At 45.2% G+C, this 24,816-nt stretch overlaps 1 protein-coding gene across 1 annotated transcript in view; it reads right to left on the bottom strand.

Moving 5' to 3' along the window:
• Positions 1 to 24,816, bottom strand: part of SNTG1 (syntrophin gamma 1) — a 1,226,946-nt gene that overhangs the window by 29,804 nt on the left and 1,172,326 nt on the right. The window contains exon 18 of the mRNA XM_073679284.1: positions 22,245 to 22,337. Coding sequence (XP_073535385.1) covers positions 22,245 to 22,337 — 93 coding nt within the window. The remainder of the gene's footprint in view (positions 1 to 22,244; positions 22,338 to 24,816) is intronic.

Below are 24,816 nucleotides of genomic sequence, written 5' to 3'. Positions count from 1 at the left end.
GGCCCAATCCAGCCCTTGTTCATTTTTATAAGAGTCAGCCTGCCAGCATTTTCAGTTGACAGGCGGATGCACCTATATGTTATAATTCCACCGGCGGCACTAAAAACTCGCTCTGACAGAACGCTAGCGGTAGGGCAGGCCAGGACCTCCAAGGCATAGAGAGCCAGTTCATGCCACTTGTCCAGCTTGGATATTCAACAATTATAAGGCACAGAGGAATCACGGAGGATGTTGGTACGGTCGGCAAGGTACTCCTTCAGCATCTTCCTCAACTTTTCCCTCCTTGAGAGAGTACCCTGTGCATCAGGGCTTGTGCGATGGAAGGGTCTGAAAAAACTGTCCCAGAACTTTGACAGTGTTCCTCTGCCTCTGCTGGATTGCATTTGTGTCTCTCTTGCCTGTAATCCTTGGTTGTCCAGCGAACTGTGACCTCTGCCGCCAGTGTTTTCAGATGGGAATTTTTCACTAATTCCGCAACAAGGGCCTTCTCGTACTGCACCATTTTATTAGGCCTGTCCTGCAATGGAATAAGAGACAGAAAGCCTGTCCCTTAAAATTTGGAAAATGCGAGGGTCATGGGAAAGGCAGCGTAACATAAACTCAGTCATGTGTGCCAGACTGCAAAGAGGTAAGACTTCCATGTCCTCAACAAGAGGATGACTGACCATGCTCTCCTCCTCATCCTCCTCCTCCCTGTCCTCAGGCCATCCACGCTGAACAGACGGTATGACAGTTGTGCAGGTACTGTCTATAGCTCCTGTTCTTCCTCCTCCTCCTTCTCCTTCTCATTGTCACCCAATCCATGATGGGATGCGATGAGGCTGGGCTGTGTGGAATCACCCTGTATGGTTCCTTGCTCCATTTCATTGTGCTCCGCCTGCAATGCATCCTCTTTAATTGTGAGCAGAGCATTTCAGAAGCCAGAGAAGCGGGATGGTGACTCTAATTATGGCGTCATCACCGCTTACCATCTTGGTGGAGTCCTCAAAGTTTTGGAGGATGGTTCATATGATTGACATCCATGTCCACTCTTGAGGTTTTATGTGTGGAATCTGACCTAAAAACTGACAGCCTTGTTGTTGCTGGTAGTAAACAAATTTCCTCTTCTGCTTACAAATCCTTCCCAACGTCTGCAATGTTGAGTTCCAACACATGAGGACATCGCAGATCAGTCGGTGAGCTGGAATGCACATTGGGCAGGCATGGTATGTGTGTGAGCTTGCCTCGCCTCAGAGCCACCACCAGATTCCGGCCATTGTCACACACGACCATGCCTGGCTGTAGGTTCAGCGGTGTGAGCAACAGATCTGCCTGCTCTTTCAGAGCTGTCCACAACTCTTCAGCATTGTGTGGTTTGTCACCTATGCATATTAGCTTCAGCACAGACTGTTGCCGCTTGGCCGAGGCAGTGCTACAGAGCTTCCAGCTTTCGACTGATGTGGTCATTTTGGAGATGGAGGCTGAAGAGGATGAGGAGGGGGAGATGCAGGAGCTGTAGAATGTGGAGCAACCCTGATTGACCCAGGGCCCGCAATCCTCAGTGTTGGGAGGATGTGTTCCGCAACAAGTGCTGGGTCCCAGCTTCAACTAAATTAACCCAGTGTGCCATCAGCGATATGCACCGTCCCTGCCCACAAGCACTTGTCCACATGTCTGTCGTTAGGTGGACTTTCCCAGTAACTGTTGTTGAGGGCACGTCTAATGTTGTGGGACACGTGCTTGTGTAATGCGAGGACGGCACACCGGGAGAAATAGTGGCAGCTGGGGACTGAGAGCTGAGCGACAGTCGCCGCTGTAACATACCTGGCGGCGTCCTTGCATGGTGGTCCATCTCCCACTGTGCAAGAGCGCGCACTTGATCTCCAGTCCAGAATGTCTCTCTGGCTTCCCTCCATGCTGTCTGTTTGTGTCTGTTTCTGCTGCTTAAGGGCGGCGCCCGATCACTTCCTGCTTTTTGTACCTGCTGTGGGTCACACCCCTTGTGCGTCCTCAGCCTATTGCTGTCTGTCACCTGGTATATAGCTCAGCTGCTCCCATCTATCCCTGCCTGAGCATAGTGTTTCATTCAGTGTGTGCTTTCACTCTGAAGGTGCCAGGTCCCGTTCTTTGTCTCCTGTCTTGCGGTATCAGTTCCCGTGTCTGAACTGAGTCCTGTCTATGTCTCCTGCCTTGCGGTATCAGTTCCCGTGTCTGAACTGAGTCCTGTCTATGTCTCCTGCCTTGCGGTATCAGTTCCTGTGTCTGAGCTGAGTCCTGTCTTTGTCTCCTGCCTTGCGGTATCAGTTCCCGTGTCTGAACTGAGTCCTGTCTGTGTACTCTTGCCTGCTGCCTTTCCTGGAGGCTGTATTTCCAGTCCTGTCTGAACACGCTCCTTGTTAGAACCTTGCTGTTAGGTTTTTTTTTCCTTTGCTGGTCACATGACCTTGTTGGCCTATTTAATCCTGCTCCGCCCTTCTGGCTTTGCTGGACTTCATTGTATATCTACTTTCTAGCTAGCCTGTGCTCTGTATCTAACTCTGTTAGTTTGCTTGGTCTACGGACCTCTATGTTCTATCTATTTTGTTTGTTCGTCTGTCTGCTACTATTTCTGTTAGGAGGTGTCCCATATTCCTCCCAGTCCTTAGTACTTGTAGGGATTCCCTCCTCACATCTATAGGTCTCCGTACAGACTAGATTAGGACTTTAGCAGGTCTGATCGCAGGATCAGGTTCCCTGTTACATCGTAGGGATTCAGCTGAGTCTTATAGTAGGGACAGATCTCCTCTCTTTCCTTAGCTTTGGTAGCAGAACATAACAGTAAGTCCAGCCTGCAAATTCTCTAAGGAAAGATTTTTTTTTTTTTTTTTGTTCCATCATGGTGTCGGTTCAGGATTTGGCTAAACACCTGCAGGGACTCTCTCTGGAAGTGGCCGAGCTCCGTCAGCACGTGAGTAACTGTCCTGGAGCATATTTCTTGGAGCCTAAGGTATGTTTGCCGGATTTATTTTTTGGTGAACATCGAGAATTTTTTTCATTTAAAAATGCTTGCTTATTGTATTTTCGTTTGAGACCCAAGTCCTCTGGGGATGAATCCCAGCGCGTAGGGTTCATAATGTCACTTTTGCGCAAAGAGCCTCAGGAGTGGGCCTTTTCTTTGCAACCTAGTGATACATGCTTCAGATCAGTGGATAGTTTTTTTTCTGCTTTAGGACTATTATATGATGATCCTGACCGTGTGGCATCAGTTGAGACTGAGTTGAGACGTTTAAAACAAGGATCAGGTAATGTCGAAAAATATTGTACTCATTTTCGTCGTTGGTCCACTCAAACAGGGTGGAACGATTCTGCTCTGAAAAGTCTATTTCTTGCTGGGCTCAGTGAAAGGGTTAAAGACCTGCTAATTGCTTATCCTACACCTGAGGATTTGCAACAGGCTATGCAATTAGCTATACGGGTGGATAGAAGACTGCGTGCTAGGGTTAATGAGAGCAAATCCTCTGCTATGTCAGTTTCTGGTTATGATAATGTGTGTACTAACAGTGGTGAACCGATGGAGATTGGATCGGTGGCACCTCGCTCTCAAGAAAAAGACCGTCGTTTTTCAGAAGGCTTGTGTTTCTATTGCGGAAAATCTGGTCATTTGATTAAAGGCTGTGAGCTTCGTATGAAGAAAGAAAAAAAAATGGTCAGTCACGCCCGTATTGCCTGTTTAAATTCCAAGGGTATATTTTTAGCTGCTTCCACGATTGCTCAGGAAAAATTAATGGAATTTCGGGTGTTTGTTGATTGCGGGTCTACACTGAATGTAATTGATGGGGGATTCGTGGAAAAACTCAATTTAAAACCTGAACCTTTATCATCCCCCATTGCTGTGGTTTCTGTGGATGGCTCCCCTTTGAAGAATATTACTCTCAAGGTCAGTGAATTTCCTCTCACTATTAATGGTGTTCACCATGAGAAATTGGATTTGGTAGTGTTGAATAACTTGCCTTCTCCAGTAATATTGGGTTTGCCCTGGTTAAAATTTCACAATCCTGTACTGGATTGGTCTACCAGTGAAATTAAATCCTGGAGCCATAAATGTTATGACAAGTGTTGTAACGGGCGTATTGCAGCTTTGGATAGGGGAGAATTGCCTGTTCCTATTCAGGATTTTTGGAGAGTTTTTTCTGAGAAGGAATCGCAGGTTTTGCCTCCCCATAGAGACTATGATTGTTCTATTGAATTTGTCCCTGGAGCGACTCTTCCTAAAAGTCGTTTATTTAACCTTACCATTCCTGAGAGGAAGGCTTTGGAGGAATACATACAGACAAGTTTGGCCGCCGGTCACATTAGGCCCTCTAAGTCTCCTGTGGCGGTTGGATTTTTTTTTGTAAAAAAAAAGGACGGCGGTTTACGTCCTTGTCTGGATTTTCGTGAGATTAACAAAATTACGGTACGCAATCCTTACCCACTGCCATTGATTCCTGATCTGTTTAACCAGTTATTGGGGGCCAAGTGGTTCTCTAAAATTGACCTTAAGGGGGCATACAATCTGTTACGCATGAAGGAGGGTGATGAATGGAAGACTGCTTTTAACACTCCTGTGGGTCATTTTGAGAATCTGGTTATGCCTTTTGGTCTTACTAATGCTCCTGCATTTTTTCAGAATCTGATTAACGACATCCTTAGACCTTTTATCGGTAAAAATGTGGTTGTGTATTTGGATGACATTTTGATTTATTCGCCAGATCTGGAGTCTCATTGGCGGAGCGTGCGTGAGGTATTACAGTTATTAATGGACAATTCGCTTTTTGCTAAGCTGGAGAAATGTGAGTTCGCTGTACAGAGAATTAGTTTTTTGGGCTACATTATCTCCAGCAAAGGTTTTGAGATGGATCCGGTTAAGGTTCAGGCTGTGCAGGAATGGCCTAGGCCTATTGGTTTGAAATCGATACAGAGGTTTTTGGGTTTCGCCAATTACTACAGAAAATTCATAAAAAATTTTTCTAGTATTGTCAAACCTCTGACTGATCTCACCAGGAAAGGTGCTGATGCGGTTCAGTGGTCTTCTGAGGCCATTGAAGCTTTTGTGTATCTCAAGGAGAGGTTCACCTCTGCTCCCATCCTTATGCAGCCTGATGTTACTAGGCCGTTTTTGGTTGAGGTTGATGCTTCCTCTGTGGGGGTTGGCGCAGTATTGTCTCAGGATAACGGGGATGGATTACATCCCTGTGCCTTTTTTTCAAAAAAATTTTCGGAGACTGAACTGAATTACGATATTGGTAATCGGGAATTATTGGCTATTAAACTCGCATTTGAACACTGGCGCCACTTCTTGGAAGGTGCGGAATTTCCCGTTCAGGTTCTTACGGATCATAAAAATCTGATATATCTTGATGCTGCCAAGCGCCTGAATGCCCGTCAGGCTAGGTGGGCACTGTTTTTCTCGCGGTTTAATTTCTCCGTTACTTACATCCCTGGTACTAAGAATGTTAAGGCGGATGCCTTGTCTCGCAGTTTTTCTCCCATAGTTGGTGCTGAGAAAGAGGAAAACATTTTACAAGAAGGTGTTGTGATAGCTGCTTTAGACTCCGTTTTGGAAGATGAGATTCTTAAAGCACAGGAGAATGCCCCATCTAACACTCCTCATGGGAGGTTGTTTGTGCCTGGGACCTTTAGGAGAGATTTGTTTGTTGAGTGTCACAAATCTCGGTTGGCAGGTCATCCCGGAATCTCTGAGACCAAGAGACTGGTGGGTCGCAGTTTTTGGTGGCCTGGATGGCAGAAGGAAGTCATTAAGTGGGTGCGCCAATGTACTATATGTGCTAGATCTAAGTCCTCACATACTCCTGCTGCGGGGTTGCTTTGTCCTTTGGAGGTCCCCAGTGCTCCTTGGACACATTTGGCTATGGACTTTATAACTGACCTTCCCTCCTCTGAGGGTTTTACTGTCATCTGGGTGGTCGTGGACCGTTTTAGCAAGATGTGTCACTTGGTTCCCTTCGTCAAACTGCCCTGCGCTAAAACTCTCGCTAAGGCCTTTGTCAAGGAAATTGTCAGACTTCATGGCGTTCCTACTAGTGTTGAGCCACCCCCGTAGTGTTCGGGTTCGGTTCGGTTCGTCGAACACCGGGATGTTCGAGGAACTGTTCGTCGAACTGTTCGTCGAACACCTTAGAACACCGTCGAACACCGTTAAAACCAATGGCAGGCAAACAAAAACACATAGAAACACATAGAAAACACCTGCAAAGGTGTCCAAAAGCTGACAAACTGCTCAGAAGACACTCTCTTTAAAAAAGCCGGCCGGCAAATTCAGCAGCGGCATACACCGGTACCCGACAATTTAGACAAGAAGGAATAGAGCATCACACATAGATTAGATAGATAGAAACATGTCAGTCACACATATAAGAAGCACAGTGACAGTGTTGGTTACTGCACTTGTCATTTAGTGTAAAGGATTTAGTAAAAAAAATATTAGTGTTTTCATGCACCGTCTCTTTAAAAAAGCCGGCCGGCAATTCAGCATCTGTACCCGACAATTTAGAACAGAAAGAATAGAGCTTCACACATAGATTAGATAGATAGAAACATGTCAGTCACATATATAATAAGTACAGTGAGAGTGTTGCTTACTGTACTTGTCATTTAGTGTAAAGGATTTATTTAAAAAAATAATAGTGTTTTCATGCACTGTCTCTTTAAAAAAGCCGGCCGGCAATTCAGCAGCGGTACCCGACAATTTAGAACAGAAAGATAGAGCATCACACATAGATTAGATAGATAGAAACATGTCAGTCACATATATATGAAGTACAGTGATAGTGTTGGTTACTGTACTTGTCATTTAGTATTAAAATAAAGGATTTATTATTAAAAAAATTGGCGTGGGGTTCCCCTTAATTTTAGGCTCTAGCGGAGGTTAAGCAGACGGCTGGGGCAGATGTTTGAAGCCTGGGAAGGGGGTAATACCCACGGAACTTCCCAGGCTACTAATATCAGCCCCCAGCTGAATACATAGCCTTTACTAGCTATTAAAATGGGGGACCCCCCCAAAAAAATGACGTGGGGTCCCCCCTAATTTAATAGCTAGCAAAGGCTAGGCAGACAGCTGGGGGCTGATATTAATAGCCCAGGAAGGGAGCCATGAATATTGGCCCCCTCCCAGGCTAGAAACACCAGCCGTCAGCCGCCCCAGAAATGGCGCATTCATAGGATGCGCCAATTCTGGCACTTAGCCTCGCTCTTCCACGCTGCCCTGGTGCGGTGGCAGGGGGTAATAGGGTTGGGGTTGATGTCAGCTTATAATGCCAGCTGACATCAAGCCCAGGTTAGTAATGGAGAGGCGTCTATAAGACACCCCCATTACTAACCCCATAGTCAAAGTTAAAAAAAACACAAACACCTAGAATAAAGTCCTTTAATTGAAATAAAGACACAATCCTTTATTGTTCTAAATTAAACCATACTTACCATCACGCCCATTCCAGCTGAAGCCAACGATCTCCTGTAATAAAAGAAAAATAATAAAGCAACCTCATCCTTACCTTTCCATGGTTCCCACGACGCTCTGCTACATCGAGATGACAGGCTGGAACGCAGCAGAACGCTGCCATCCAGCCTCTCATCCCGCAGACACTGAGAAGCGCAGGCTTGCTTGCGCTGCTCAGCGTCTCTCTGTGACGACATCCAGATGAGCCGAGTTCATGTCCAATGAACTCGGCTCACCTCATGCACGTCACTGACAGCGTGGGAAAATTCTCACGCTGAAGCGCTGATTGCAGGAGAATTTTCCCACGCTGTCAGTGACGTGCAGGAGGTGAGCTGAGTTCATTGGACATGAGCTCACCTCATGCACATCACTGACAGCGTGGGAGTATTCTCCTGCACTCAGCACTTCAGCGTGAGAATTTTCCCACGCTGTCAGTGACGTGCATGAGGTGAGCCGAGTTCATTGGACATGACCTCGGCTCATCTGGATGCCGTCACAGCGAGACAGTGAGGAGCGCAAGCATGCCTGCGCTTCTCAGTGTCTGCGGGATGACAGGCTGGATGGCAGCGTTCTGCTGCGGTCCAGCCAGTCATCTCGATGTAGCAGAGCTGAAGCTGTCGTGGGAACCATGGAAAGGTAAGGATGAGGTTGGTTTATTATTTTTCTTTTATTGCAGGAGATCGTTGGCTTCAGCTGGAATGGGTGTGATGGTAAGTATGGTTTAATTTAGAACAATAAAGAATTGTGTCTTTATTTCAATTAAAGGACTTTATTCTGGGTGTTGTGTTTTTTTTAAATACTTTACTAGAAATTCATGGCGGTCATGTCTAATACTGGCGTGACCCCATGAATTTTGGGCTTGGGGCCAGCTGATAATACCAAGCTGGCCCTAACCCCTTTATTACCCAGTGAGCCACCGCACCAGGGCCCTGGATGAGTTGGGTACAGCGCCAGAAGATGGCGCTTCTATGAACGCGCCATTTTCCGGGGTGGCTGCGGACTGCAATTTGTAGCGGGGGGGGGGGCCCAGAAAGCTTGGGCCTCCCTGCGCTGCAGATTCCAGCCCCCAGCTGCCTAGTTGTACCTGGCTGGACACAAAAATAGGGCGAAGCCCCACGTACTTTTTTTTTAATTATTTCATGAAATTCATGAAATAATTAAGAAAAAAAGGGCTTCCCTATATTGTTGTGTCCGGCCAGGTACAAATAGGCAGCTGGTGGTTGGGGGCAGCCCGTTCCTGCCTGCTGTACCTGGCTGGACACAAATATAGTGCGAAGCCCCACTTCAATTTTTTTTAATTATTTCATGAAATTCATGAAATAATTAAGAAAAAAAGGGCTTCCCTATATTGTTGTGTCCGGCCAGGTACAAATAGGCAGCTGGTGGTTGGGGGCAGCCCGTTCCTGCCTGCTGTACCTGGCTGGACACAAATATAGTGCGAAGCCCCACTTCAATTTTTTTTAATTATTTCATGAAATTCATGAAATAATTAAGAAAAAAAGGCCTTCCCTATATTGTTGTGTCCGGCCAGGTACAAATAGGCAGCTGGTGGTTGGGGGCAGCCCGTTCCTGCCTGCTGTACCTGGCTGGACACAAATATAGTGCGAAGCCCCACTTCAATTTTTTTTAATTATTTCATGAAATTCATGAAATAATTAAGAAAAAAAGGGCTTCCCTATATTGTTGTGTCCGGCCAGGTACAAATAGGCAGCTGGTGGATGGGGGCAGCCCGTTCCTGCCTGCTGTACCTGGCTGGACACAAATATAGTGCGAAGCCCCACTTCAATTTTTTTAAATTATTTCAGGAAATTCATGAAATAATTTAAAAAAAATTGACGTGGGGCTTCGCACTATATTTGTGTCCAGCCAGGTACAGCAGGCAGGAACGGGCTGCCCCCAACCACCAGCTGCCTATTTGTACCTGGCCGGACACAACAATATAGGGAAGCCCTTTTTTTCTTAATTATTTCATGAAATAATTTAAAGAAAATTGACGTGGGGCTTCGCCCTGTTTTTGTGTCCAGCCAGGTACAACTAGGCAGCTGGGGGCTGGAATCCGCAGCGCAGGGAGGCCCAAGCTTTCTGGGCCACCCCCGCTGCAAATTGCAGTCCGCAACCACCCCGGAAAATGGCGCGTTCATAGAAGCGCCATCTTCTGGCGCTGTACCCAACTCATCCAGGGCCCTGATGCGGTGGCTCACTGGGTAATAAAGGGGTTAGGGCCAGCTTGGCATTATCAGCTGGCCCTAAGCCCGAAATTCATGGGGTCACGCCAATATTAGACATGACCACCATGAATTTCTAGTAAAGTATTTAAAAAAAACACAACACCCAGAAAAAATTCCTTTAATTGAAATAAACACACAATTCTTTATTGTTCTAAATTAAACCATACTTACCATCACGCCCATTCCAGCTGAAGCCAACGATCTCCTGAAATAAAAGAAAAATAATAAAGCAACATCATCCTTACCTTTCCATGGTTCCCATGACAGCTTCAGCTCTGCTACATCGAGATGACAGGCTGGACCGCAGCAGAACGCTGCCATCCTGCCTGTCATCCCGCAGACACTGAGAAGCGCAGGCTTGCTTGCGCTCCACAGTGTCTCTCTGTGAGGGCATCCAGATGAGCCGAGTTAATGTCCAATGAACTCGGCTCACCTCATGCACGTCACTGACAGCGTGGGAAAATTCTCCTGCACTCACCGCTTCAGCGTGGGAGAATTCTCACACTGAAGCGCTGAGTGCAGGAGAATTCTCCCACGCTGTCAGTGACGTGCAGGAGGTGAGCTGAGTTCATTGGACATGAGCTCACCTTATGCACGTCACTGACAGCGTGGGAGAATTCTCCTGCACTCACCGCTTCAGCGTGAGAATTTTCCCACGCTGTCAGTGACGTGCATGAGGTGAGCCGAGTTCATTGGACATGAACTCGGCTCATCTGGATGTCGTCACAGAGAGACGCTGAGCAGCGCAAGTAAGCCTGCGCTTCTCAGTGTCTGCGGGATGAGAGGCTGGATGGCAGCGTTCTGCTGCGGTCCAGCCTGTCATCTCGATGTAGCAGAGCTGAAGCTGTCGTGGGAACCATGGAAAGGTAAGGATGAGGTTGCTTTATTATTTTTCTTTTATTGCAGGAGATCGTTGGCTTCAGCTGGAATGGGCGTGACGGTAAGTATGGTTTAATTTAGAACAATAAAGGATTGTGTCTTTATTTCAATTAAAGGACTTTATTCTGGGTGTTTGTGTTTTTTTTAACTTTGACTATGGGGTTAGTAATGGGGGTGTCTTATAGACGCCTCTCCATTACTAACCTGGGCTTGATGTCAGCTGGCATTATAAGCTGACATCAACCCCAACCCTATTACCCCCTGCCACCGCACCAGGGCAGCGTGGAAGAGCGAGGCTAAGTGCCAGAATTGGCGCATCCTATGAATGCGCCATTTCTGGGGCGGCTGACGGCTGGTGTTTCTAGCCTGGGAGGGGGCCAATATTCATGGCTCCCTTCCTGGGCTATTAATATCAGCCCCCAGCTGTCTGCCTAGCCTTTGCTAGCTATTAAATTAGGGGGGACCCCACGTCATTTTTTTGGGGGGGTCCCCCATTTTAATAGCTAGTAAAGGCTATGTATTCAGCTGGGGGCTGATATTAGTAGCCTGGAAAGCTCCGTGGGTATTACCCCCTTCCCAGGCTTCAAACATCTGCCCCAGCCATCTGCTTAACCTCCGCTAGAGCCTAAAATTAAGGGGAACCCCACGCCAATTTTTTTAATAATAAATCCTTTATTTTAATACTAAATGACAAGTACAGTAACCAACACTATCACTGTACTTCATATATATGTGACTGACATGTTTCTATCTATCTAATCTATGTGTGAAGCTCTATTCTGTCTGTTATAAATTGTCGGGTACAGATGCTGAATTGCCGGCCGGCTTTTTTAAAGAGATGGTGCATGAAAACACTATTATTTTTTTTGATAAATCCTTTACGCTAAATGACAAGTACAGTAAGCAACACTGTCACTGTACTTCGTATATATGTGGCTGACATGTTTCTATCTATCTAATCTATGTGTGAAGCTCTATTCTGTCTGTTATAAATTGTCGGGTACCGCTGCTGAATTGCCGGCCGGCTTTTTTAAAGAGACGGTGCATGAAAACACTATTATTTTTTTTGATAAATCCTTTACGCTAAATGACAAGTACAGTAAGCAGCACTTTCACTGTACTTCGTATATATGTGGCTGACATGTTTATATCTATCTAATCTATGTGTGAAGCTCTATTCTTTCGGTTCTAAATTGTCGGGTACAGGTGTATGCCGCTGCTGAATTGCCGGCTTTTCATGTTTCACTGTTGGCACTGTTCCCATCGATTTGGGCAATCACTGTAATGCCACAACCACCATGGCTGTGGCATTACAGTGAGTGGCAGACAATCCCTGCATGATTGGTGCTCTAAATAGCGCCAGACATGCAGGACAAGCTTTTGGTGCACGAACAGTTATCGAACATAACCTCGAACAGCCGAATTTTTTGCAAATCGTTCGGGTTCGTCGAACAACTCGAACACCGCCCAAAACAGCTCGAATTTGAGATTGGCGAACAGTTCTAGTCGAACAACGCTCATCTCTAGTTCCTACTGACATTGTTTCTGATAGGGGTCCTCAGTTCGTGGCTCGTTTTTGGCGTGCCTTTTGTGACAGGTTGGGAATTCATTTGTCGTTTTCGTCCGGATATCATCCTGAATCTAATGGCCAGACAGAAAGGAAAAACCAGGATGTTGAGCAGTTCTTGCGTTGTTTTGTGGCAGACAATCAAGAGGGGTGGTCTGAGTTTCTGCCACTTGCCGAATTTGCTCTGAACAATCATACATCTTCTTCTGCTGGTTGTTCGCCTTTTTTTTGTTGTTCTGGGAGACATCCGTCGTTTGGGTCGTTCTCCAAGTTGGGATCTGCCGTGCCTGAGGAGGAGAATTTTTCCGGTGATTTGGAAAGAGTTTGGACGGATGTGCGTGGTAATCTTCAGGAGGCCAACAGAAAATCTAAAGACTACTTTGATAGGAAACGACAGGAGGTTTTGTTCGCTGTTGGTGACATGGTTTGGTTGTCCTCTAGGAATCTGCGGTTGAGGATTCCTTCTAAGAAATTGGGTCCCAAGTTTGTAGGGCCCTTTAAGGTGCTTCAGGTTGTCAACCAATCTGCTGTTAGGTTGGAGGTTCCTACCTCCTGGAGAATTAATCCGGTCTTTCATGTCTCTCTGTTAAAAAAAGCTGTTGTGTCGGATGGTGACGCCTCTGCCTCTGTTCCTCGGGTGGTGGAGGACGGGGAATATGAAATTTCTCGCATCCTTGACTCTAGACGGTATAGAGGTAGTTTGCAGTATCTTGTGGCCTGGAAAGGTTTCGGACCCGAGGATAACTCTTGGGTGAGGTCAGATGATGTTTCCGCGTCCAGACTTATCAGAGCGTTTCACAGGAGATTTCCTGATAAGCCTGGTCCTAGGGGATCCGGAGGATCCTCTTAGAAGGGGGGGTACTGTTAGAACCTTGCTGTTAGGTTTTTTTTCCTTTGCTGGTCACATGACCTTGTTGGCCTATTTAATCCTGCTCCGCCCTTCTGGCTTTGCTGGACTTCATTGTATATCTACTTTCTAGCTAGCCTGTGCTCTGTATCTAACTCTGTTAGTTTGCTTGGTCTACGGACCTCTATGTTCTATCTATTTTGTTTGTTCGTCTGTCTGCTACTATTTCTGTTAGGAGGTGTCCCATATTCCTCCCAGTCCTTAGTACTTGTAGGGATTCCCTCCTCACATCTATAGGTCTCCGTACAGACTAGATTAGGACTTTAGCAGGTCTGATCGCAGGATCAGGTTCCCTGTTACATCATAGGGATTCAGCTGAGTCTTATAGTAGGGACAGATCTCCTCTCTTTCCTTAGCTTTGGTAGCAGAACATAACACTCCTAGCCTGTTCCTCCCGCCTTCTAGGGGCCGATTACCTAGATCCGTTCCTGTATCTTGTCTGTCCTGTCTGAACACGCTCCTTGCCTGTTCGTCCCGCCTCTCTGGGGGCCGATTACCCAGACCTGCTCCTGTATCTTGTCTGTCCTGTCTGAACATGCTCCTTGCCTGTTCGTCCCGCCTCTCTGGGGGCCGTATTCCCAGACCCGCTCCTGTGTCCCGCTCCTGTGTCGGTCTCGTCCGTACACTCAGTTCCAGTCTGTACTCTCTCCTATCTTTCATCTGTCTTTTCTCTATGTCTGTTCCTTTCCTTTTTCTGCAGAGTCTGAACTCGTACCTAACTCCTGCCTGTTGTCTCTGTACTCCCGTTTGTGAGTTTGTGGCCCACTCGCTACTTCACTGCAAGTACCCTGTGGGTGTCTGGCTCTGCCTTTCCCTTCCTGTCTGTTCCGTGTGAACAGAGCCCTGTCCCCCCTACTCAGCCTTGCCTGCTCTGACTCCTTTGCTCACCGCTCCGGCGGTTCTAGCCTGCTCTGACTCCTTTGCTCACCGCTCCGGCGGTTCTAGTCTGCTCTGACTCCTTTGCTCACCGCTCCGGCGGTTCTAGTCTGCTCTGACTCCTTTGCTTACCGCTCCGGCGGTTCTAGCCTGCTCTGACTCCTTTGCTCGCTGCTCCGGCAGCCTTGCTCCGCTCTGACCCTTTTGCTCGCTGCTCCGGCAGTCTCGCTCCACTCTTGCTCACCGCTCCAGGCGGCCTCGTCCTGCTTTACTCTTGCTCACTGCTCCAGCAGTCTCGCTCAGCTCTGATCCTTTGTTCACCGCTCTTGGCGGCCTTGTCCTGCTCTACTCTTGCTCACCGCTCCAGGCGGCCTCGTCCTGCTTTACTCTTGCTCACTGCTCCAGTAGTCTCGCTCAGCTCTGATCCTTTGTTCACCGCTCCTGGCGGCCTTGTCCTGCTCTACTCTTGCTCACCGCTCCAGGCGGCCTTGTCCTGCCCTGTTCTCGCTCACCTCTCTGGGCGGCCTCACTCTGCTGTGTTTGTCCGCCACATCTGTGGTTCTGTTCCTGAGTCCCAGTGTGTACTGGGTCCTATCCCGCCAGTGGTCCTACCTGCTAGTGCCTCCCTGTCTGCACTCTAGCTGTGCTTGCCTGTACCCCCCTGCCTGCATACCCGCCTGCCTGCATACCAGTCATGCCTGCCTATACCCACCAGTCTGTGTGCCAGTCTACCAGTCTGTTCCTGTATTCCCCTGTGTGGGTCAACAGCCGTGTCCGGGGTCTGTCCTGGAGTAGCACCTGGTCCCTCTGCTCGGTTCCTCCTTGGTGCACTGGCGTCGTATGCCGTCGTGCGACCCTGGTGAATACCTAGTTAAGCCCCTCCAGGCATTCACTCTCCGGCACGGTCCAGTGGAATCACTACAATCACACGCACACGCCGCTCAGCCCGGGCGTGTGCATAACAGCCGCTATCTGGTTCCCCCTATCAGGTTGCGGAAAGCTTCCGTCTCCATGAGCCTAAAAGGCAACATTTTGAGTGTAAGCATTCGCAAAATGTGTGAATTTAGTAGTGTGGCCTGTGGGGCATTAGCTGTGTATTTGTGCTTGCGTTCCAAGGACTGGGGTAGCGACAACTGAAAGCTGCGCTGGGACAAGGATGTGGATGTGCTTGCAGATTGTGCTAGTTGAGAGTGTGCAATGACAGGTGCAGGGTGGGAGGCATCTTGGCATGCGCCATAGACAGGGGATTGGCGTGCACGCACAACAGCAGAACAAGCAGTGGTGTCACACGCTGACACTGTTTCTGGACCCTGGGGTTTGGCCCACTTAGTCGGGTGCTTTGCTGCCATGTGCCTGATGATGCTGCTTGTGATCAGGCTGCCAGTTTTGCTACCTCTGCTGATGCTGGCCTGGCAGGTGCTGCAAATGGTCTTTTTAGGGTTATTTTCAGAATCTTTAAAAATAACCAGACTCGGGAAGACATAATAATTGTACTGGCAACTTCTGTCCTGTTGGTGTTACGAGGAACACTTTCCCGCCTTGTGTCTGCGGCCACCATGCTGCTTCTTCCTGCCTATTGGGTGTTACGCCTCCTCCCCTGTGTGTTGCTGTCCTCACTCTGTATGTCCCCCTGCCAGGTTGGGTCAGTAACTATATCGACCACCACCTCATCTTCCACTTCCGCAACCTGGTCCTCCTCCTGACATTCTGGCAATTGTGTCTCATCATCATCATCTTCCACCTCTTGCGACAGTAATTGTACTTTCCCACCGTCGCCTTCATGTGACAGTGGCTGCTCCAATATTTGGGCATCGCTACACGCTTTCTCCTCTTGACTCACTTGAAGCTGGCCGGGCGAGAGGCCCGAATCTATAAATGGAAAAGTGAACAGCTATTCTGAGTGTCCAAGTGTGGAATCAGTTGTCTCCGGGCACTCGGCATGGTGCTAGGAAGGAGGATCAGGGTGAGGAATATGCAGTCCAGACTCACGGCTTCTGAGACTTGACCGTGTGGAAGACAGAGTGGTGGTGGTGGTGGCTAAGTGACTGGAAGCATTATCTGCTATCCAACCAATATCCTTTCGACACTGCTCTGTGTTTAATAGTGGTGTTCTGCGGTCCCCTAGTAATTGGGACAGGAAGGTCAAGTGACTAAATGTGGGTGTTTGTTGTTTCACAATTTCAGCTTGCCCACGGCCATGCCCTCGGCTTCAGCCTCTGCGTACCCCATCACCATCACGTCCACTTTCCCGTCCTTGGCCACACACCATGCTCATTTTTAATGGAGGACAATATTTTCCACGTTCACGAGAAATGGCGGATTTTGGAACTCAGTTATATGTGATAAGTCTGACAGAGAACCACAATTTTAAATAGCAGGCCTGTAATTTGCTAATACTATCCTTCACAGATACCTAGTGTGAATAGCTTGACCAACACACTGCAACAGAATGAAAATGGAAGAAATGTCTGATTGTGGAACACTCTTATAGGTGTTATGTCTGACAGAGAACCACGGTTTTAAATAGCAGGCCTGTTTTTTGCTAATACTATCGTTCACAGACACTTAGTGTTAATAGCTTGACCGACACACTGCAACAGAATGAAAATGGAATAAATGTCTGATATTTGAACACTTTTAAAGGTGTTATGTCTGACAGAGAACCACGGTTTTAAATAGCAGGCCTGTTATCCTTCATAGACACCTAGCTTGACCGATACACTGCAACGGAATGAAAATGGAAGAAATGTCTGATTTTGGAACACTCTTATAGGTGTTATGTCTGACAGAGAACCACGTATTTAAATAGCAGGCCTGTAATTTGCTAATAGTATCCTTCACAGACACCTAGTGTGAATAGCTTGACCGACACACTGCAACAGAATGAAAATGGAAGAAATGTCTGATTTTGGAATACTTTTATAGGTGTTATGTCTGACAAAGAACCACGGTTTTAAATAGCAGGGCTGTTATTTGCTAATACTATCCTTCACAGACACCTGGTGTTAATAGCTTGACTGACACACTGCAACAGAATGGAAAAGGAGGCCAATATTTTTCACGTTCAGTTTAAATTTCTGGATTTTTATCGCTGAAATATGGAACAGATCTGGCTTTATTCTGCAGCGAGAACAAGCAAATGGAGCAGAAAAATGGTGTACTCTGGATTGCTTTTTAAGCAAATAACCAGGATTAAGATAAAAAAAGAATTTCCCTGGCCCCTGATTTCTGGGGCTATGTCTACAAATATCTGTAAGAACAGCAGCAGAAATGTTCAATGGACCCTCTTGCACTATATGCACTGCAGTCTGCCACATACACTGCCTGCCTTCCTAATTCCTGCTATCACCACAGAATATATGCAGCTGGATTAGTCCTCAGAAGGACTGTTAGTTCAGTTGGATATATATATAGTACAGACCAAAAGTTTGGACACACCTTCTCATTTAAAGATTTTTCTGTATTTTCATGACTATGAAAATTGTACATTCACACTGAAGGCATCAAATCTATGAATTAACACATGTGGAATTATATACTTAACAGAAAAGTGTGAAACAACTGAAAATGTCTTATATTCTAGGTTCTTCAAAGTAGCCACCTTTTGCTTTGATGACTGCTTTGCACACTCTTGGCATTCTCTTGATGACCTTCAAGAGGTAGTCACCGGAAATGGCTTTCACTTCACAGGTGTGCCCTGTCAGGTTTAATAAGTGGGATTTCTTGCCTAATAAATGGGGTTGGGACCATCAGTTGTGTTGTGCAGACGTCAGGTGTATACTCAGCTGATGGTCCTACTGAATAGACTGTTAGAATTTGTATTATGGCAAGAAAAAAGCAGCTAAGTAAATAAAAATGAGTGGCCATCATTACTTTAAGAAATGAAGGTCAGTCAGTCCGAAAAATTGGGCAAACTTTGAAAGTATCCCCAAGTGCAGTTGCAAAAACGATCAAGCGCTACATAGAAACTGGCTCACATGAGGACCGCCCCAGGAAAGGAAGACCAAGAGTCACCTCTGCTTCTGAGGATAAGTTTATCCGCGTCACCAGCCTCAGAAATCGCAGGTTAACAGCAGCTCAGATTAGAGACCAGGTCAATGCCACACAGAGTTCAAGCAGCAGACACATCTCTACAACAACTGTTAAGAGGAGACTTTGTGCAGCAGGCCTTCATGGTAAAATAGCTGCTAGGAAACCACTGCTAAGGACAGGCAACAAGCAGAAGAGACTTGTTTGGGCTAAAGAACACAAGGAATGGACATTAGACCAGTGGAAATCTGTGCTTTGGTCTGATGAGTCCAAATTTGAGATCTTTGGTTCCAACCACTGTGTCTTTGTGCGACGCAGAAAAGATGAACGGATGGACTCTACATGCCTGATTCCCACCGTGAAGCATGGAGGAGGAGGTGTGATGGTGTGGGGGTGCTTTGGTGGTGACACTGTTGGGGATTTATTAAAAATTGAAGGCATACTGAACCAACATGGCTGCCACAGCATCTTGCAGCGGCATGCTATTCCATCCGGTTTGCGTTTAGTTGGACAATCATTTATTTTTCAGCAGGACAATGACCACAACACACCTCCAAGCTGTGTAAGGGCTATTTGACTAAGAAGGAGAGTGATGGGGTGCTACGCCATATGACCTGGCCTCCACAGTCACCAGACCTGAACCCAATCGAGATGGTTTGGGGTGAACTGGACTGCAGAGTGAAGGCAAAAGGGCCAACAAGTGCTAAGCATCTCTGGGAACTACTTCAAGATTGTTGGAAGACCATTTCCGGTGACTACCTCTTGAAGCTCATCAAGAGAATGCCAAGAGTGTGCAAAGCAGTAATCAAAGCAAAAGATGGCTACTTTGAAGAACCTAGAATATAAGACATATTTTCAGTTTTTTCACACTTTTTTGTTAAGTATCTAATTCCACATGTGTTAATTCATAGTTTTGATGCCTTCAGTGTGAATGTACAATTTTCAAAGTCATGAAAATACAGAAAAATCTTTAAATGAGAAGGTGGGTCCAAACTTTTGGTCTGTACTGTATATATATATATATATATATATATATATATATATATATATATATATATATATATATATATAGTGCCTACAAGTAGTATTCAACCCCCTGCAGATTTAGCTGGTTGACACATGCGGAATTAACTTGGCATTGTGACATTTGTACTGTAGATCAGCCTGGAAGTGGGAAATGCACTGCAGCAAATTTTGTTTTTGTTTTTTGTTTTGTTTTGTTTTTTAAACGTAAAAAGTTAATTCAGAGTGTCATTTATTATTCAACCCCTCAAACCACAAGAATTCTGTTTGGTCCCTCTAAAGTATTAAGAAGTAGTTCAGGCACCAAGAATAATGAGCTTCACATGTGTGGATTAAAGATCTCTTTTGCCAGCCTTTTCTGACTACTTAAGACCCTCCCCAAACTTGTGAACAGCACTCAGACATGGTCAACATGGGAAAGACAAAGGAGCATTCCAAGGCCATCAGAGACAAGATCGTGGAGGGTCACAAGGCTGGCAAGGGGTACAAAACCTTTTCCAAGGAGTTGGGCCTACCTGTCTCCACTGTTGGGAGCATCATCCGTAAGTGGAAGGCTTATGTAACTACTGTTAGCCTTCCACGGCCAGGACAGCCTTTGAAAGTGTCCTCCCGTGCCGAGGCCAGGCTTGTCCGAAGAGTCAAGGCTAACCCAAGGACAACAAGGAAGGAGCTCCGGGAAGATCTCATGGCAGTGGGGACATTGGTTTCAGTCAATACCATAAGTAACGTACTCCACCGCAATGGTCTCCGTTCCAGACGAGCCCGTAAGGTACCTTTACTTTCAATGCGTCATGTCAAGGCTCATCTACAGTTTGCTCATGATCACTTGGAGGACTCTGAGACAGACTGGTTCAAGGTTCTATGGTCTGATGAGACCAAGATCGAGATCTTTGGAGCCAACCACACACGTGACGTTTGGAGACTGGATGGCACAGCATACGACCCCAAGAACACCATCCCTACAGTCAAGCATGGTGGTGGCAGCATCATGCTGTGGGGCTGTTTCTCTGCCAAGGGGCCTGGCCATCTGGTCCGCATCCATGGGAAGATGGATTGCACGGCCTACCTGGAGATTTTGGCCAAGAACCTCCGCTCCTCCATCAAGGATCTTAAGATGGGTCGTAATTTCATCTTCCAATAAGACAACGACCCAAAGCACACAGCCAAGAAAACCAAGGCCTGGTTCAATAGGGAAAAAGTCAAGGTGTTGGAGTGGCCTAGTCAGTCTCCTGACCTTAACCCAATTGAAAACTTGTGGAAGGAGCTCAAGAATAAAGTCCACATGAGACACCCAAAGAACCTAGATAACTTGGAGAAGATCTGCATGGAGGAGTGGGCCAAGATAACTCCACAGACCTGTGCCGGCCTGATCAGGTCTTATAAAAGACGATTATTAGCTGTAATTGCAAACAAGGGTTATTTCACAAAATATTAAACATAGGGGTTGTATAATAATTGTCCCACACTTTTATGTTTAAAATTTAATAAAATTCAACTGAGCAACATAACTTTTTGGTTTGTAAGATTTATGCTTCTGTTCATAAAACCTACTCTCGTTTGCAGTTTGAAGGCTCTAACTTATTTGCATCTTATCAAACCAGCTAAATCTGCAGGGGGTTGAATACTACTTGTAGGCACTGTATATATATATATATATATATATATATGTTGTGGAATACCTATACTAACTATGAAGAAGCAAATCTCTCCCTGATGCATCAGCAGCTCTCCCTTCTCTGCCTGGTTCCGGAGTAGACTGTGACGAGCAAGGCAGTGCCTGGTCTTATATACACCTGATGATGCTGTGCGGCCAGCCAATCACTGTAATACCCACAACCAACATAGCTACAGTATTACAGTGCATGGCAGGCAATCTCTGCGTGTTTATTGGCTCGCTAAAGAGCGCCAAACATGCAGGTAGGTGACCCGAGTTCCCGTCTGAGCAACCCGGAAATACCGCCGAGCACTGAGCTCGTCAAGCACAGTGATGCTCGGGCGAGTACCGAGCAGTGGCGAGCATGTTCGCTCATCACTAATCTTTATGTAAATGAGGCTGCATGTTCACCAAGGGCAGGTTGATTTCCAACAAGTGCACCAATTCTCCACATTTTTCTCCACCTAGCTTCAGTCCTGTGTCACTGAGCAGAGAAGGATTGTTACTTCGCAGTCGAATGTACATCAAGTTTTAAAGATGACTTGCCCAGAGATGAAATATCCATTTGTGGCCAAGAAAGTATCTTTGAATTTGCAATTTACTATACTACCCAGCAAAGTAATTTGTTTGCTGACCTAAACAATGTTAAATGTTTACATAAAGCAAAATGGCTGGTAGCCTAGTCAAAAGAAGCCAGAGGCTGGTACACAGGAGTGGCCGTACAGTATTGGAGGATTAGTAGGTCACGTAGTCTGTAGGGTAGCCTGAAGTCTGTACACAGGAGACTGCAGTATGGTATTGGAGGATTAGCAGGTCACATAGTAAGTAGGGAAGCCAGTGGTCGGTACACAGGAGATAAAAGTATGGTATGAAGCAGCAGCAGGTGAGAGAGCTAGACTAGAGGCTGGGAGCTCAATAATCTCACAAGAAAGGAGGTGGATGGCCAAGTTAATATAGGGTGTTCAATCAGGAAATCACAGGACAAAGCTAATGAGGAACAACACAGGGTGGAGTCACTCAGGAACAACACAGGTACTTGTATCTGGATTAGCAAGAAACTGTCCAGGGAGCTGAACAGCTCAAGTGGAAGAGCTTCTGTCTGGTATGCAGGAGTCGTCGGGTTTTAGTCCTGACAAGGACGGCCTCAGGTCCTGAATTATCTAGTTCTAGTGTCGCACATGTACGGCGCTAGACGTCAACAGGTTAAGGAAAACTAATGCAAATAAAACATTGGTATTGTTCATTGCATTAAAATATAAATTATATTTTCATTCGTATAAAAAAACAAAAGCAGTTTGTGATTAGGTGCAAAAGCGCTATATTTCATAGCATTGTCCAGTATCTGCTATTATCCAAAGCTATAATAAAAATTCAAGGCACTGAACCCACCCTAGCAATGTATTATTCAGTCTGGCAGAGGTCAGGAAGCCAACTCATTATTGAGCTGTTACAACTCTGTTCGTATATATCTCGCATTTTAAACAATGAAGCTCAACATCATAATTGCAGAGGAATGAGAAAAAAACAACATTTCTTTCATTTCATTTTTGGTATTATTATTAATAAGATCATTGCTATACATTTCTAGATATATAGCGTTGCTCCAAATAATAAAAATGGACTACCTTTGTTGCAGCATCAAAGCAGATAAATCCCATACCAAAGTCGATAGTAAGGCCCATTAAATGACTTTCAATTACACACGCATAAGTTTTACACTGAAAGAGAATAATACACAATTATTCATTAATGATAAAGTTAGAAGTTGTTAAATGCTAAACAAAAATATGCTAGTAGTATTCAATTGAACAGAATAATTGACATTTTTATAATACATTCTTGTGGAAATTCAAATATTCTTAAAAATGAAATATACAGTCTGCCAATTTATCAAGATCTCACAAACTGATGTTTTTGACATGCAATTTAATTTCAGGATATGTCTTCTATTTTAAAAGGTAATTGGAAAAAGTTTAGTCCAACATGACCAGCAGATGATCACAACTCAAATTCAAAAGACCTATCAAGAACTAGGAATACACACTGCTGAAAAAAAATGAAGGGAGCTCTTCAAAAATCAGATCTCAATGAATGAAAGATTTAAATTGAAAATCTTTATAGATATAAATTGTGTAATTCATCAAGAACAAAATAATGTATCATTGCTCAATGAAAGTCAAAGTCATCAAACAATTGAGGGCTGAATTCCAAATCATCCCAAAAATTTAAGTTAAAAGGTGAACTCATCAGAAGGATCTAATTTGTATTAATTCCATCATGGCAGCTCATAAAGTGAGTTAGTAATTTATATTGCCCCCACGTGTCTGTAGAAACTCTTGGCAAATTCTTTGACTGCTCTTTATGAGACAGTGGATGGCTTTTTTATCAATTTCCTCCCAGACCTTGATCAAGGCATAATGAACTCCTGGAAAGTCCTTAGCACTACTTAGTGGTCTTAAATGCACTAATACATGTCCCCAGGTTCTTAATTGGATTCTGGTCTGAAGAGCGAAAGAGCCAGTCAATGACATCAATGCCTTCATTATCCAGAACTGCCTACACACTCAGGGAACACGAGGCTGGGAATTGTCCTCTACTAGGAGGACAATGGGTCCACTGTATGAGCATAAGGAACCCAAGGTTCACTGCAGGAGTGTAATATCTGACAGTGCCTCCCAGTACCCAATGACATTCTGTACCATTACCTATCACATGGAGGTTTATAAAATTCTCCAAGATTATATTGCCCCAGATCATTACAGAGCCATTGCCAAACTAGTCTGACTGGATGATGTTGCAGGCAAAATAACATTCACCATGGCATCTCCAAACTATTTCATATCTTTCACATGCTTTTATCTGTGAAGAGAGGGGGATGCCAATGATAGGCTCGCCAATTCTGGTGTTCTCTGGTGAATGTCAAGCAAATTGCATGATAATGATCTGTGCGCACACAGCACTACAGGATGTTGGGTCCTCAAGCCACCTTTATGGAGTCAGCTTTTGACAGTTTGGTCTTAAACATGAACACGGGTAGCCCACAGGATGTAATTTTGTAGGACTCTGGAAGTACAAGCATCACAATTATTGGCAAATAAGATGCCAGATAAATGAAATTTTACTATATTTCTAAACTAATAGACTAATAAACTAATGAATAGTGATGAGCAAGCGTGTTCTGTTAACCCTTTCGGCGAGCATGCTCAGGTGCTTGCCGAGTATTTTTGTGTGCTCGACATCTCTTTTACTGTCATCACAGCGGCATGTGTCACAGATGTTTGACAGATGTGACACATGCAGAGATTGCAGTTATATAGGCAATCCCTGCATGTGTCACATCTGTCTAATAGCCGTGACACATGCTGCCGCGGCGACAGTAGAAAAAATGCCGAGCACGCCAAAATACTCTGCGAGCACCCGAACATGCTCCCCGAAAGGGTTAATAAGACATACTCACTCATCACTACTAATGAACACTGCCTTATGTGTTTGCTTTATTTTTTATTATTCATTATATATAAAATAGAAATTTTACAACAACATTTTAAACAATATTGTGTTATATACTATTTTATTTCAGGAACTGAAAAGTGAGGAAATAGATGTGAAGGTGTTAAAGCCATGTTATGGACCTGCGGCTGTCAACGTTCAATGGTACCTCATGCTGACAGTTAGAATTTGGTAATGACTGAATAGACGCAGGATGATCACCACTCAAGTAAAGTACAATGGTGAGTGTCAAATTGCTGTTTTTTTCCACAAAAATTGCCCTATGTTTTCTTTTTTGTGAAATAAGCAATGCATGAGAAACATTACAAAGATTTGACTGAAGTGCCTTATTTTCTTTTTGTATTTTCTCTTTTTTATAGTTAGTGAAATTGCAGCTTGAAAATAAGATTTTGGCATGTTTATTTTTAGTTGAATGGACATGGTTATATTTATTGTATTTGTACTCTTGAACTCTCTTTGAGTGAAGTTCTCCATAGAAAAAGCAGCATGTGATATTATTATCTAGACTAAAATTTTAATTTTTAGTATCTTACCATACTGTGAGACTATTTTTCCATATGCAAGCCAGCTGTTTCTTTCATTAAAACATATCCTATAACAGGAAGGCTGACAGTGATAAATACTTATTAATTTTTTATGCCATCTGAATTATTCCATCAGAATTAAGCGGGAGCCCTTACAATCTAA

The sequence above is a fragment of the Phyllobates terribilis genome, unplaced genomic scaffold (assembly GCF_046119375.1).
Source record: "Phyllobates terribilis strain yellow unplaced genomic scaffold, ASM4611937v1 Scaffold_4__5_contigs__length_816908805, whole genome shotgun sequence".
NCBI classification, from domain to species: Eukaryota; Metazoa; Chordata; class Amphibia; order Anura; family Dendrobatidae; genus Phyllobates; species Phyllobates terribilis.
The sequence above is the reverse complement of the archived record's forward strand: the minus strand, read 5'-3'. Positions and strand labels throughout refer to the sequence as shown.